This window comes from Enhydra lutris, unplaced genomic scaffold (assembly GCF_002288905.1).
Source record: "Enhydra lutris kenyoni isolate GAN:26980312 unplaced genomic scaffold, ASM228890v2 scaffoldscaffold86, whole genome shotgun sequence".
In the NCBI taxonomy this organism is placed as follows: Eukaryota; Metazoa; Chordata; class Mammalia; order Carnivora; family Mustelidae; genus Enhydra; species Enhydra lutris.
The window spans coordinates 3,949,879-3,965,080 of record NW_019154170.1 but is presented as its reverse complement, the minus strand read 5'-3'; the positions used below and the strand labels follow the sequence as shown (position 1 = coordinate 3,965,080).

At 61.9% G+C, this 15,202-nt stretch overlaps 1 protein-coding gene across 5 annotated transcripts in view; it reads left to right on the top strand.

Annotated features, from left to right (window-relative positions):
* LOC111161786 (nuclear factor I C) overlaps positions 1-15,202 on the top strand; it is a 60,371-nt gene that overhangs the window by 2,230 nt on the left and 42,939 nt on the right. For 3 of the 5 annotated variants that reach the window (XM_022525744.1, XM_022525740.1, XM_022525743.1), the window contains exons 1-2: positions 3,904-4,008; positions 12,886-13,417. In XM_022525744.1, the coding sequence (XP_022381452.1) occupies positions 3,979-4,008; positions 12,886-13,417 (562 nt within the window). In that variant the 5' untranslated portion in view covers positions 3,904-3,978. Of the gene's footprint in view, positions 1-3,903; positions 4,009-9,526; positions 9,542-12,885; positions 13,418-15,202 lie in introns of those variants that run through there. The other 2 variants (XM_022525742.1, XM_022525741.1) reach the window with 2 other exon arrangements.

Below are 15,202 nucleotides of genomic sequence, written 5' to 3'. Positions count from 1 at the left end.
CCCCCCCCCCGCTGCAGCAAGCCCCTCCCCTTGCCGTCCAGCGCGGTGGCACACACCGGGAGCAGGAACATTCACAAGCACACACCCACGACACAGGTGTAGGTAACTCCACCGCACACAGAGGTCCACACACACAGCCACAGGCAGCCGCCCGCAGACATGGCTGTGGCCAGGCACCTGCACTTGGGAGGCTGGAGAGACAAGCCCCCCCGCCCCCCCAGCCAGACCTGGAGAGCTCTGAGCTGGCTGGGGGGGGGGGTTGTTTGGGAGGGGGAAGGGCTGTGGTTATTTCACGGGTATGTGCCCCCTCTGCCCGTGCACCTGCATAGGGATACTGGGAGGGGTTCTGCTTGTGGGCGTGTGTGATCGTGAGTGTGTATGGTTGTGTTTGGGTCGAGTGTGTGATTGTGAAGGAGTGTCTGTGTGTTGTGGCCATGTTTGTGTGTACACTTGAGTGGGTCTGTGCATCTCCTGTGTGTGTCCATATCTGTGTGTATGCGTGTGCTTTGTGTGAGTCTGTGAGTCCCTGGGTGCCCTCTGTTGTGATGCCCGAGGCCAGGTGTGCGGAAGTCCATGTTTGTGGGTGGGCCTGTGCTCAGGGGAATCCCTATGTGTTTGTGTCGCTAGGTGTGTGACATGGGTATCTGTGTGGCACGGTGTGTATGCCTGAATGTCTCTTCGTGGCACGTTGTATGTGCTGTGTGCGTCTCTGCCAACCTTGGGTCCCATCCTCCCTTTCCTTAGCAAGACCAAAGACCTTCACATCCCCTTCTAGAACCTCAGTGTCTCCTCCGTAGAATGGGAACACACAGGGGCGTGGTGATGCTGTCCCAAGCGTACGTTCCCAAGGCCTGGCATGGCGCTGTGCCCTCTGTGCCCCGGGGAGGTGGTCACCCTCGAGTTCCTAGGTGGACACCTAGGAGGTGGCCTTCCCCGCCTCAGCTGCTCTGTGAATGCCATGCACTTTTTTAAAAAAGTTTGTTTTTAATGACACAAACCATTCGTGAACGTCTGAAGAGTATACACCAAACTACCCCCAGTGGAAGCCAACCCACTTCCTCACCCCTACCTGTGTGGGACCCCAGGGAGACACTGGGCCATGTCTGGGGACGTCGCTGGTGGTCAGGACTGGGGGTGCTCCAGGCAGGGATAGGGCTCAGCACCCCTCCCCCACAGAGTCCAGGATCCCTGGGCAGAGAATGGTCCAGAGCACCCTTGGGGGAGAAGCCCTGGTCTCCGGCTTGTTTCCCCCTGTGACATCTGCAGATGGGAACCTCTTATTCTTTTATGGAGCTGCGTAATAGTCCGGCCTGTTCCCGCACTGGCGTTACTGACCTGGCCCCCTGCAGAGGGACGCCCTGGCTAGTTCCCAGGCTGTGACCAGTAGTGGTAGAGAGTGGTAGTCGACACACTTGTGTGTCTGGGTCACGGACAGTTAGAGGAAAGGCAGAATGAATGATTAAGGAGAGTGCATTTTTAATTTTTTAACCAATGAGCTCAACTGTGCTCCCAAGTGCCACTGCTAAATCACATGGCCCACTCCCCTTCTGGACCCTCGCACAAACAAGGTCCACATTCACCAGTTGCTTTGTTAAGGTAACTGCCCGGTGCAAAGCCCTCTTCTGACCTCAGCCCAGTCTCCTCTGGGTCACCCATAATAACCCAAGGGGTGGGAACTCTCTTCACCCTTTTTCACCGAGGGGAAACTGAGGCACACAGGAGTGTAGCTGCCGCTGGAGGAGACGTAGACCAGGCTGCAAGCCTGTGCTCGAGCTGGCTGGCAGCTGTGGACCTACTGTGTGCACTGCAGGGCCCCTCCCACCCGAACTATGGAATATGCAGATTTGTAACAGTCCACCGGTGTTCGGGAATTTGCAGAAGGTTCTCCTCTCTGCACTGTGCCCACAGCGTTCACACGAGTAACCTCAGGGTTCCCATCTCCAACCCTCCTCCATGCGTCCTAGCACTGTTGCCATTTTACAGATTCGGAGACTGAGGCTCCGAGACAGACGGGCAGTCTGTGCTCTCCGGACCTCACCTTGGAAAGGAGCTCAGGTGGCAGGCTGGGCGGGAATGAGGGGGCCGAGCTGGGAGAACCGTCTGCAGTCAAGTGTAACTTTTAAATGTCTGTGAATTTGGAATCTTGTGCTCTCTGTGTTCCTAGCCACTTTCAAATAATAAAATCCCGTTGTATGTTATGTTGGCATTTGGATTCCTAGACACCTGCCTTCCCCATTCATCCCGGGGTTTCAAATGCACCCCCCCCCCACCCGCCTGACAGCAAGCAAGGGGTTTTCAAACCTTTGCGAAGCGCTCATGATATGCTAAGCACTGTTTGTTTGAATTCTAACAGTTTGTTTGAATAATAATGCAATGGGGAGTCGGAGTGGCCCAGGATATACACCTTCCGCCTTCTGTAGGAACCCTGCTCCCTCCTAGTCTAGCCCTGGGACCCTGAGCCTATTTCCTCCCCGGAACAGGGGAAATTAATGGGATTCCTGGCCCCTCCCATTACCCTGGGCATGGGGCAGCTGCCCCATGTTGGCAGGAGGGTATCATGAAAATCACCAGGCTTTCTAAGAATGTCTTGCTGCGCATTTGACAGAAGGTCAAGGCTCTGCTAAGCGTCATTACCCTTATGCCCATGGACCCCATGGGCGGGCACTGTTAGTGCACGTTACCGGGGACAATACCAAGGGGCAGTCTGTGGGGTGGGAATGGGAGCTGTGGCAGTGGAGGCTGAGGATTCAGGGGTGAATGGGGAAGGCTTGAGGTCGTGGTCATCAGGAACCCTGGGGACTTAGACTAGGGGAGGTCAGGTCTGCGCCCAGTTACTCTAGAGGAAGAACAATGGAGCTTTAGGAAGGTGGGTTCTGGGGCTCCAAGCCACTCCTGGTGCCTCAGTTTGCAGATCCGTGAGATGGGCACGCTCCTAGTCTCCACAGGAATTACTGGTCGTCCAGGGAAGAGGCTGCGAGGGTTTACGTGGCCAGCCTGAGGTTCTGGACCTACCCTCCTGGGATGTTGGGGAGACTCATGGGGGATGCTAGAACACCCCCTACCACACACACCCAGTTCCCGTTTGGTGCTAACTGAAAAGGTGAGAGCAGATTCCTGGAGGCTCTGGGGTTAGTTGGGACCTTTGGGGCCGGTGGGGTGGGGGAGGAGTGCACTTAGAGCCAAGCTCCGTGCCCAGGGAACTGCAGCCCGTGTCTGGCTCTAAGGGGAGCAGAGGGAGAGGATGCTGTGGGGCCCCCCCTCTCCTGCCCTGCACCCCGGGTCGTACATCTTTAAGGGGAAAGACGCGGGCTGGCGCTGGGCCTCTGCACACGTCACTTCTTCATTCTTTCCCTCCCCCCCCCAACTTGGCTCTTTTCTCCAACTTCCCGGCCAGCGCGGGGAGGTTTGGGGGGGTCTTAAAAAATCCACCTCCGGCCCCAAAGTGTCCAGCACCAGCCCAGCACCCCCTCCCCACTTGACTCGGGTGGGCGGTCCTGGGAGACCCGCGGCTACCGGGCTCTGCGCCGCCGGTTGGTCCCCGTCCGGTGCCCGGGACCGGGGCGGTTCGTAATTCGTAATAATAGCTATGATGGGGGTTCATGGGGCATGGGGGGGGAGCGGCTTTCCTTCCCCGCTCGCGCTCTTTTTTCCCTCGTTTCTTTGAAAGTTGGATGTTGAGAAGTGGGAGGCTCGGCTGGGAGGGGAGGGAAATTGGGGGGAGGAAGGGGGGAGGCTGCCAGAGGGAGGAGAGACAGAGACACGGAGAGACAGAGACGGAGGAGGAGAGAGGGAGGGGGGACAGGAAAGGAAGAGAGAGGGAGAGAGAGCGAGCGCGGGAGGGAGGGAGGAGGGAGACCGAGGGAGGAGGCGGCGAGGAGCGCGCCGGCCGCGGCCGCGGGGGGGGGGGGTTTGGAAAAATGACTCAGTAAGTTCAGCGCGCCCGCTCCGGCCGGCCCTGCGCCTCCCGCCGCGCCCGGGATGTATTCGTCCCCGCTCTGCCTGACCCAGGTACGCCCCTCGCCCGGCCCGCGCCCCCCGCGTCCCCCGCCGCCCGGCCCCGGAGTCGCGAAGCCGGAGGAGGCGGGACGGGAAAGGCGCGCGTCCCTCCCGCCGCCCCGCCAGGGGTGCCCCCGCCGCGGGCCAGGGGCCGGTGGGGGATGGGCTGGGCCGGGGACCCCTGCCCCGACCCACCCTCGGGACTCCCGCCCCGCCCCGGGCGCCCCGGCCTCTTCCCCACGCGGACGCGGGACTCGGGGAGCGGGCTGGCGGGACGCTAGCCCCCACCCCACCCGGGAAGGTCTGGGGGCGCTCTCCCCCACCCCAGGGCCGGAGCCGGGCCTCTGCGTGACCCCCGCCCGGACCCGGCCTGCCCCTAGGAGGAATCGAGGGGTCCCGACCCGGCCCCTCGGCCCTCTTGAGGAGAGGATACCTCGGATGTACTCCCCAGACAGCGCCCCCCCCGCCCCCCGCCAAGGTTGTGCCCCGCCACCCCAGCCCCGGGACGCCTTTCCCCCCATTACTGGCCCACGTGTGCTGGGGGGGGAGGGGGCGCGCGGAGTTGAAGGCGCCAGCAGCGGGGGTGGGGCGCGCTGACATCCCGGCTCGGCCTCCCGCGCCCCCCGCCCCCCCCCCATCCGATATTTTCGCCGCATCGATTCTGGATTGTTGAGCGGCCGCCGCCGCCGCCGGGAGGAGCCGGGAGGCCGGGCGTTCCGGGGTCTGGTCCCGGCACTGCGGCGCTGCGGACGCCCTCGCCAGCCCGGCACCCGGCACCTGCCCCTGCCCCCCTCCCGTAGCCTCTCACCCCTGGCGGGGCTCCCAGACTGCCCCGGGCTGAGCCCTTGTGCAACGGCGAAGGGGGTGTGTGGGGAGGGGGCGGCTGCCCCTGTCCCAGGCCGCACCCCCGGGGGACTCCTTTCCTCCTCCAGCTCCCTCTGGGACACCCACCCCCCCCGGGCTGGTCTCCTTCCAGCTCCCCCATATCCTCATGTGTCTTCAGGCCGATGGGGTTGCGGCCTCAGTTTCTCCTGAGGAATAAGGCAGGTTCTGGAGACGGGGCAGTGCGGCCTCCAGATTGCCAAGTGCAGGACTCTGGGAGGTGGGAGTCCATCCGGAGGCTGCCTGTCCCGTCTTCCTCCTCTCTCCCTTATGGGGAGCACGTGGATGCCTAGCTTGGGCCCCAGGGACTGCCGGTCTGTGTGGGAAAGGGTCCGCTATTCAGGGCTTGGGGGCCCCCTCCTTCGGGCTACAGCTTTTCTTGCCGCACTGGGGAGTTCCTGGCTCCCGCCAGAAAAGGAGAGGGAGGGTGCGGAGGGGGGGGTCTCAGGGCTTGTCTTACCCATGATCCCCTGAGTGACCTTGGACAAGTCCATGCCCCTGTCCAGGCCTCAGTTTCCCCTTCTGAACAACTTTGGGGGGCCCCGGAAGCTGTCCTTGCTGCCCCAACTCTGCCTCCCAGCTATCCTGAGGCTCCCTGCAGGCAAGTAGGGTTCTAGGGAGGGTTGCCGTGTGACCTTGGGCCTCCCAGTCTCGGCTTGCGGGGCAGCCTGGTGGCTGTGGGTGCCCCTGCCCCCTCTGCCCTTCCTGGGCTTGCCAGCTCCCGAGAGCCACACAGGGGGGCTGAGCCAGGGAGGCTATTCCAGGGGAGGAGGTTGGAAGGCCGCCTTTTGTCACTGAGCCCTGGAATTCCCCCATCAGGACTCCTGGGGAGACAGACCTCCATCCACGCTGCCGCCGCCGCCGTGAGGCTATGGCAGAGAGAACCTGAGCCCCGGTGTGAGCCTGTGTGCTCATGGGGTCGGGCTCGGCTCTCCCCAGGAGCAGGCTGATCCCCAGGACCAGCCGGGCGGGCTCCTGTTGGACAGGACCGTGAACGCTACCTGAGGTTGTCCTGGGCCAGTGATGGGGACAGAGATAGGCAGAGACAGTCCGAGAGCACCCCCCACCCCCGCTAGGGTGGGGACGGAGTGGCCCAAATGCAGGGGGCTGCCCTCCCCTGCTCCACTCCAGCGCCCCCCACCCAGGAGCAGAGCCCTGGGACCCCCCACCCCAGACAGAGCTCCTTGCAGACCCAGCCTGGTCTGGGGTCTCCAGCTGGGGGTCCCCCTGGGAGGACCCCGACTGCTCTCTTAGGACCTGCACTCCTGGCTGTCTGGGCCACCACCCCACGTCTCTCTGACCATCTCCATCTCCCTGGCCCGTCGCTCTGTTTCTCCTCCATCACTCTCGGTCTCTGTGGTCTGTGTCTCCCTGTCTCTGCCTCCGTGTCTCTCTCCGTGCCTCCGTCTGTCTCTGCGTCTCTCTCCCCCATTCCATCTCTCCCGCGTGTCTCCCCATCTCTGGGCCTCCGTCTCCCCCCTTTGCCCGACTAATTTTACAACCTGAGCCCGTCCAAAAATAGCTCCCTTTTAGCTGATCCGACCGGGATCCTTGTTGGAGGGAGCCGCTGGAGAGCGGCAGGGGGGAGCGGTGCCCCGGTGCCCGTGCCCCGTGCCCCCAGCCCTGCCCACCGAAGGGGGGTTGGTGGTGGCGGCAGCCCTGGAGGATTCTGGGAGCCCCGTCCCTGTTTCAGTGGTGACTCAAGAGCTTTTTCACTTTTACTCTTAAGAGGAACTGTGTGGAGCAGCCGTTACTTCCATAAATCCTGGCGGCGGGAAGGCCGGCCTCCCCGCGCTGGCCCTGCTCCGGGCCTCCCTCCCTGCCTCCCCCCCGCCCGCCCGCCGCACCGCCACGTTAGTTATTCCGGGTTTGGGGCCAAATCCCTCTTGGCTGCAGTGCCCAGGATTCCCCGTCCGAGGCCAGCCACACCAGCCCGCCAGGGCCCCTCCCTCATTCATTCATTCCTCCCTTCATTTCTGCCCTGGGATCCCTCTCAGCGTGGTACCCCTTTCACAGCCCTTTCTCCAGCGGGGAGACCGAGGCAGGGAGGGCAGCCCTGACTTTTGGTAGGTTTAGTAGGTTTTTTTTTTTTAAGTGCCTCTGTGGAGCCTAGGCCTGGCCTGAGCTTTGGGGGATGGGGGTCCCCCAGCATCTTGGGGCTAGGAGAGGAACCAAGACCAGAGACAGCCAGGGCCTGCCCAGGGTGGCACAGCACTATGGCTGGCAACGCTGGGTTTGGGACCACTTCCCACTTGGCTTTTGAGGCCAGCCTGGACAGGTGGGCGCTCCCGGTGAACACCACCCACCCTGGTCTGGTGGTCTCTGCTTGGCTCCTGCAGAAAGCACAGCCTCGCTCCAGGTCGCGCTCCCTCTCTCCGTCCCTGTGTCTGGGTCTCTCCCTCCTCCCTGCTCTGCGGAGGTGCCTCGGTGAGCCAGGGCCAGGCGCCTTGTAAATCACGAAGCGGGGATTCTGGCCGAGTCAGCGTTCTCTCTCTCTCTCTCTCTCTCTCTCTCTCACTGTCTCCCTCCCTCCTCCTCTCCTTCTCTCACTCCCTCTGTCTCTGTCTCTCTTCCCCCCGCCCCTCCTTTCTCTCCTCCTCCCTCTCTGTCCCTACCCCACCCCCAGCCTGAACCGTTCTCCCTCCCTGTTCTCACACCAAACGGATGGGAAACACTCACTGCATCCTGGGTCCTTCTGCCCCGCACGGCCCTCACACGCAAAGGCACGTGTTCCCGGCAACCCGCACACGCATGTGCTCCCTGCTCCCCTCGGTGGACCACTAGTGCCCCCGTGCAGGGCCCCCCTGGGACTGAACCACACCCACGCACGTGCACACACGTGCTTACTGACCCATGGACCTGCCCTGCCTCCGATGGGTCCTGACGGGGGGCACCAAGGCAGAGACTGAGGGTGTCTCGGATACGCACATGGGCCTTGCTCAGGGGGCTCAGGAACTGAGTTCTTGGCTTTCCAGCTGCAAGGTGCGGGGCAGGGCCCCCCTCGTCCTCACTGTGAAATGAAACCAACTGTAATCTTCAGTTGCCTGCCCCGCCGGACGGTTTGGGGAGGCAGGACCCCTGTGAGGTGCTCAGTGCAGGGCCTGGCACATAGTAGGTGCTTACTAATCTGTGGGAGGAAGGAGTGAATGGACGGTTCTGCCAGCCGAGAGAAGGACCTCCTCAGAGCCTCAGTCTCTGCCCACGTGACCTGGGGAGGACAATCACGCCTTCCTCCAAGGCTTCACCCTCGGCATGGTGCCTGGTATACAGTGGGTGCCAAATAAACGTGGCTATGATTATGGCGGTCGCTCAGCTAATGATTGGATGAAACGTCCTGGAGGCATTTCCAACATACCCTCCTCTTTATTCGGTCACTGTCTGGGCTAGGTGACAGGAACAGCCGTGAGCCCGGAGGGCTTTTGCTTGGGGCTCATGGCCCCTGCCCCTGCCCAGTCTTGTCCAGGGTCTTCCTGAGTGTAACCAAACCAGTGGGTGGGGGGTGGCAGCATCCTCTGTCGTGTGGGGTGCTTGGAGATGTCACTTAGACAGGATGGGATTGCTCCCCCAGGGATCCAGACTGGGTGCTAGGGCACAGCAATGAACCGGAATGACCAAATCCCTGTCCTGGAGGGGCCGCAGTCCAGAGGCCCGGCCAGGCTGCCGCTTTGGCTAAGGAGGAGATGGCCCATGACATGGAACTGAGCAGGGGAAGGGAGTCACACGGGATTCGGAGACGCATATCTCTGGGGAGTCCCAGTGATGGGGCCAGACCACGTGCTTGAAGGGCTCAGGAGGGGGGCTGAGGAGTCCAGAGGTCCACAGTCCTGGGGACGTGGGTTCAAGCCCCAGCTTGGCTCCTTCCTGGCCGCGTGACTTTGGGTGGGTGGTTTCAGTGCTCAGGGCCTCCATTTCTCCCTCCAGAAAGTAGATGCAAGGCTAGTCCCTATTTTGCAGAGTTGATAGCTCAGTAAATGCTCAGCCTCTGAAAGGTATGACCCCACACCCTGTCTCTCTCTCCCTGGCCCTCTGGGTCAACCCCCGTCATCCTCCTGGGACATGAAGGCACCGAGAGGAAAGGCAGGAGATCCAAGGTTCAGACTCCCTGGTCAGTTTGGTGGGACGTTTTCACTCCCACCACTCCATGTATGCAGATTCCTTTCTGGGGCCCACAAGACCCTTCACATCCAGCCCCCGGCACCTCCCCGCCCTCACCCCCTCCGCTCTCCTTCTTGTTCACTCTGTTTCAGCACACCACTGTCTTCACCATTCTTGCAAAACATGGGCACAGTGTTGCCTCAGGGCCTTGGTACATGCTGTTTTCACTATCTGGAAAGCTCCTACCCTGGCCCGTCATTTTTTAGGTCTTTGTTCAAGTGTCATCTCTTATGAAAGACCCTCATGGAGCACTGCCAGCTAAAAAAACAACCCCAAGGCATTCCCTCACCCTCCCCAAATGCCTTTAGGTTTCTTCAAGGTGCTTTGTTCCAAGTGACGTTTTATTACGGATCTGTCTGCTTGTCTCACATCCTTCCCTGCCCCAGATCAGGATCCAGGTGAGGACTGAGCCGGGGTCACTGCTGGGTCCACAGCACCATGCATGAAGCCGGCACAGCAGGCACACTCAGTAAATGTTGAACAATCACACGCATCTCGCCCTCGTTAGGTGGGTGTCGTGCCTACACTGTGATGCCCTGAGCTGGAGGGGAGGAATCGCCTGAGGTTAGGGACACCGGCTCTGGTGCCAGATGGACCTGGGTTTGAATATGAGCTCTGCTATTTGCCACTTCATCTGCCCTGAACCTAGTGGAAAAGACGTTGGAACCGGGGCTCTGAAGGATGCTTAGGAGTTTGGGATACGACTTTAGGAGGGGCTAAGATAGTTCTCAGTATCGTTTGGTGAGTCACTGAACAAATGAGGGAGACAGAATCCTTCCGGGAAAACTTGTGGTTTGTGAATAGGAGCTTCATGACCCAGCCCATCCAGCAAGGGCTCGGACCCAGGTGTCCACCACCTAGCTGCTGCTGCCCTTTTTGGCCAGGAAGTCCCAGGGAGCCAAGTAGTGTTTTGGGGAAAGGCCTGGCCTTGCTCCCCCTCCCCCCAACATTGCCTCTCTGGTTGCCAGAAACCGGAAAAAAACCTCAACACCCTGCAGCTGCCGTATCTCATTCTGCCCGTTGTACAGACTGAGAAACTGAGGCCCAAAGCAGAGCAGTGATTTGCTCCGGGGTCAGGCACGAGTGCTTTAGCCCTGGGCCTCAGGTTCGGAGGGTGGGAATGGGTGGCAGTAGAGCCTGACTCAGAACCCCAGCTTGTATGGTCCAGGCTAGGTCTGGGGGAATCCCTGAGGGGAGTAGGAAAGACTGCCTGAAGGAGAAGGAACACTGGAGACAGGGCTTTGAGGGATGCGTAGGAGTTCGGGAGGATTCTCGGCAGCTGGCTTGCCTTGACTGTCTCCTTTGCCTGGTCAGCCAATGAGGGCATTGGGAGGTGCCTGAAGAAAATGCCTTGGCCTTGGCAGGTCTTGTGGGACAAAGAGTGACAGACCTGCCTCTCACCTGGGCTGACCTCCCAGGGAGAATGAGGGAGGAGAGGGCAGCAGGTCCCTGACCCAGTTACAGACTGTTTGTCTTCCTTCCTCCGGGACCAGCTGGGGTCACTGGTGACGTGGGCTCCCGCCCCTGCCCGCCTCCCTGGCACCTTTGCTGAGAGTGGACCCAGAGGGGTAGGGCCCAGAGAAGGGGCAGGGTTCAGAGAGAAAACGGTTCAAGCAGAGGAGGCTGGGGACCTGGCTGACCGTCCAGCTGCCCCTTCCCAGCCACCTCTTATCACTGTCCCAGTAAAGCACCAGACCTTGGGCGGCAGCCGTGGCCCAGAGTCAACACCACTGCTTGGCCTCTGGCTGCCCTGGCATCCCCGCCATCAGGAGCAGCGACCTGGGCCTCTCTCATTTCCCCACCCCGAGCCCCTCCAGCCAGGCAGCCCGGGCTCTGGTCCCAGCTCTGCTGCCCAGCTCTGTGACCCTGGGCGAGTGCCTCCCTGTCTCTGGGGCCGGCAGGCCAGGTGGCATTCAGGCACCGGAAGGCCCTGTGGAGGTTGGACACGGACCAGCCTAAGATAGGCCCCTCCATTCTCCCTTGGCCTCGGCAGACCGGCCAGGGTGGGGGAGTGGACAGAGGAAGAGAGCCCTGAGGTCCAGTCCCCCGCCACAGCTGTTATGGTGACTCACACTTGGGGGACATTAGAGTGGGGAGCAGGGCTGGCTATCCTGAGCCCCATCCCACCCCCCATCCCACTCAGGGCAGGAGGCTATTTTCAGAGCCTCAGTAATAGGTGAAATCTGAGGTCATTCCCCTCCCCCCTCCCCCGGTACCCCATGGCCAGAGGTGCACAGAGCCCGGAGAGGGCACTGGGTGGGGGTTCCTGTGAGTGTCCAGCCTGGAGGTGGGACCAACCCCAGCCACATCCAACCAGAAGGCCGAGCATCTCCCCGAGACCCCAGGCTGTTCTGGGAGAGCGGCCGATGATCTTCACGGTGCCCGGGGGCCTGGGCTCCGGTCCTCACACAGGCCCGGAGACCCCGTGGGACCCCCAGGTTGGGTCTCCGCCCCTCTCTGGGCCTTGGATACCATCACGCAATGGGGAGCGGAGCCCCGACCCTTCCCTGCTCCGGCAGATTGTAAGCGACTGGAACAATTGTAACAATGTCAGGGATAGTACCAAGAGTCTAGTGCAGGCTTTCCAGAGCTGGGCAAGGACAGGGCTCATCTCCCAGGAAGAGACCGCAGCGCTCCCGTTCTGGAAGCCCGCACGAGCCCCAGGTTCTCTTTGTCCTCCCTTTTCCTGGAGGCTGAGAAACCAGGTCCCAGACGTTCTGCAGACTCAGTTCCTCTGGATGAAAAACGGAGAGTGAGACAGCCCTCCCACCCCCACAGGAGGGGACAGGGGTCTCCACGGCCCCATGTTGCTCTCATAGGGGGCCTTTCTGCACGGCTGGTCTATAGAAATGACCCCCAGACCTCATTTTTGTTTTCTTTGTGCCTAGGGCCCACAGAGGCAGCCCTCAGACCGCTCCCCACCCCCAGTGTCAGCTTTCTTTGGTGTTGGGGACACTCTCTGAGCCTTATTTCTCCTGCCATCCAGCACCTGCTGTGTGCTTGGCCCAGCTCTCGACATTGGAGCTCATACTTTATTTTTATTTTATTTATTTGTCAGAGAGAGAGTGCACGCATGTGCACAAGCAGGGGGAGGGGCGGAGGCAGGATGTGGGCTTGATGCCCTGGACCTGGGGGTCCAGGGGATCGTGACCTGAGCTGAAAGCGGACGCTCAACGACTGAGCCCCCCAGGCGCCCCTGGAGCTCATACTTTAGTGCACGAGCTTGCAAACTGCAGGCCTGGGGCCCAGTGTCTGCCACCTGTTTTTGTAAATAAAGTTTTATCGGAACGCAGCCTCACCCATCATCTGTGTGTCCTATCTAGGGCTAATTCTGCGCTGAGCTGAATAGTTGCAACAGAATGAAATACTGTTGTTCTTTAAGGTGCTCTCAGACTGGGATTTGCTGCCCCTGCCCCCATCCTAGTAGACAGCGAATAGCTCCATAACATCCCCCATTCTCCTGACCTTACTTTCCCCCGTCTGTACAATGGGCTAGCCCCCATCAAGCGTCTGGGGACCCTCAGCTTGACCTGTCTGTATACTGGGGTTCAAGACAGCCCTCCATGAACTTCTGCTTGGCCTGCGCCTCCCACACAGTCCAAGCCCTGGTCTCCCCATTTGGGCAAGGGGTTCGCACCTGTCCCCCCATGCACTTCTGCTGGGTCCCCTCCGGCCTCGAGTTTCCCCCAGAGGTGACCGGGTCTGCAGTGGCCCCCTGCCCACAGGCGCCTGGCCCTCCCTGGGGGAGGGGTGGTGTCTTCCTGGGACTTCCTCCAGGCCTCAGTCTCCCGGGCTGGGCGGTGGGTCCACGGTCCCCAGCGCCTCCTGACCTCTGGCCTCTCGTGCCTGCAGGATGAGTTCCACCCGTTCATCGAGGCGCTGCTGCCGCACGTCCGCGCCTTCGCCTACACCTGGTTCAACCTGCAGGCGCGGAAGCGCAAGTACTTCAAGAAGCACGAGAAGCGCATGTCCAAGGACGAGGAGCGCGCGGTGAAGGACGAGCTGCTGGGCGAGAAGGCCGAGGTGAAGCAGAAGTGGGCGTCCCGGCTGCTGGCCAAGCTGCGCAAGGACATCCGGCCCGAGTGCCGCGAGGACTTCGTGCTGGCCATCACCGGCAAGAAGGCGCCGGGCTGCGTGCTCTCCAACCCCGACCAGAAGGGCAAGATGCGCCGCATCGACTGCCTGCGCCAGGCCGACAAGGTGTGGCGGCTGGACCTGGTCATGGTCATCCTCTTCAAGGGCATCCCGCTGGAGAGCACCGACGGCGAGCGCCTGGTCAAGGCGGCGCAGTGCGGCCACCCGGTGCTCTGCGTGCAGCCGCACCACATCGGCGTGGCCGTCAAGGAGCTCGACCTCTACCTGGCCTACTTCGTGCGCGAGCGAGGTGAGGCGGGCGCGCGCGGGCGCCCACGGTCTGGGGGGCGGGGGGGGGGGGGGGGGGGGGGGGGGGGGGGGGGGGGGGCATAGCGGCCCCCTCACGTGCGTCCGGCTGGGGAGGTGGTTCAGGCTGGACTGGGAGGGGAGGCAGGTGCGGTGGGCGGGGCCGAGGGGGCCTGTTGGCCTGCGTTAGGGTAGGACCAGCACCTGTGCTGTGAGGTCTGAGGGCAAGAGATACGGTTCGAGGAGAGTCTGAGTGGGGAGGCGGTCTTCAGCCCCCAGGGGGTTGAAGGTAAGAGGCGGGCTCTTGAGATCTCAGGAGGTGAGATCCTGGCCCAGGAGGTCCGAGGGGCAACTTAAGGCCTTGTTGGGAATAGAGGTGAGGACACGCCGGTGACCACTGGGAGAGACCGTCTGAGAGAGGGCTGGCCTTGGGCGCTGTGAATGCTAGTGGATCAACTCTCAGACCTTCAGCGGAGGTCTGGCGGGTCCCAGCTTCGTGCAGAGGGGGAAGATGGGTGCTGTGTGACTTTGGCTGGGTTACCACCCTCTCTGGTCCCCTGTGTTCCCCGCTCTGGCCGTTCTAGCTGGGTGTGTGCTGGATCCAGGGTCGGCACCCCACCTGGAGGCCAGCAGCACCTGTGAGGGTGGGGAAACCCAGGGCAGCTTCCTGGAGGAAGTGGTGCGGCAGAGCTGAGCTCTGCGGGGTGGCTGGACAGTGCTGAGTGTGGGGTGTCCCAGAGGGTTGGCAGCCTGACCAAGACATAGAGGCCAGAGGGGTGGTCTAGGTGCCAGCAGGGCTGGAGGCCCAGGGCCCGGGCCTGGCTGGGAGGGCGGCGGGATCTGTTGCCCCTGCTGCTTCCTGGCTGTGTGGCCACCTTGAGCCTCAGTTTCCCCCATCTGTCAAATGGAGATTATCAGAGTTCCCAGCTGGATGAGGCCCCAGGGGAGTCGCGGGATCCTGCATGTGGCATGTGAACGCTGGCCTGCCACGTGGCAGGGGTCAGCTGGGATTGTCTTCATGTGGACGGAGTCAGGTGTGCTCGCAGAACCTGATGGTCATGTGGCCCGTGCCCACCAGCACCCCCCCCCACCGGGGCTGAGTCTGGTACCCGCGTGGGTACACACCCGGGGGCGGCCTGAGCGTGTCAGGTGGGTGCCCCCAGGTTGTAAGCCCAGCCCTGGCAGATCCCACGGAGCACACTATCAGAGACAGACTGAAGGAAGGAAGGCTGGGGGCAGGGGGTTGGGGGTGGGGTCTTGCGGGGACAGTGGGAGTCTTGCCCCCTGCCGGCTGGGTGACTTGGGACACATCACTGTTCTGTTCCCTCTGTGAGTGGGGGTAACAGCAGCACTTCTCCCAGTGATGGGATAAGGATTTGATGAGGTTATAGGACTCCCGTCTCCAGGGTGTGGGGGCGGTTTCCCAGTCTGGACCTTGATTCGTTGACCTTGACCTTTTCTGCCCCCTCCCCCGCCCCCACCCATCAGCTGCAGACCCACTGGGGGCTTGGAGTGGAGCTGCCTTAGGGCCCGCGGAGGCAGAGGGGTGGACAAAGTGACTGGCTGTCCCGGGCAGGGGGCAGGGGTGGCCTCGGTGGCAGACGCATTGCCATGCCGGTCCAGGCCTCTCCCACCACTTCCATCCTCTAAGCCTGTCCCCGCCCCCACCTCCTCCATGCTGAGCTGATAAAATTTTGAAGCGAGTTTTCTGCCGGTGTCAGCACAATCTCCAGGCGCCTCCCCTCCCCCAGCCACCCCCCTCCCCCCTCGACTCAGCAGGCAGGCCCGG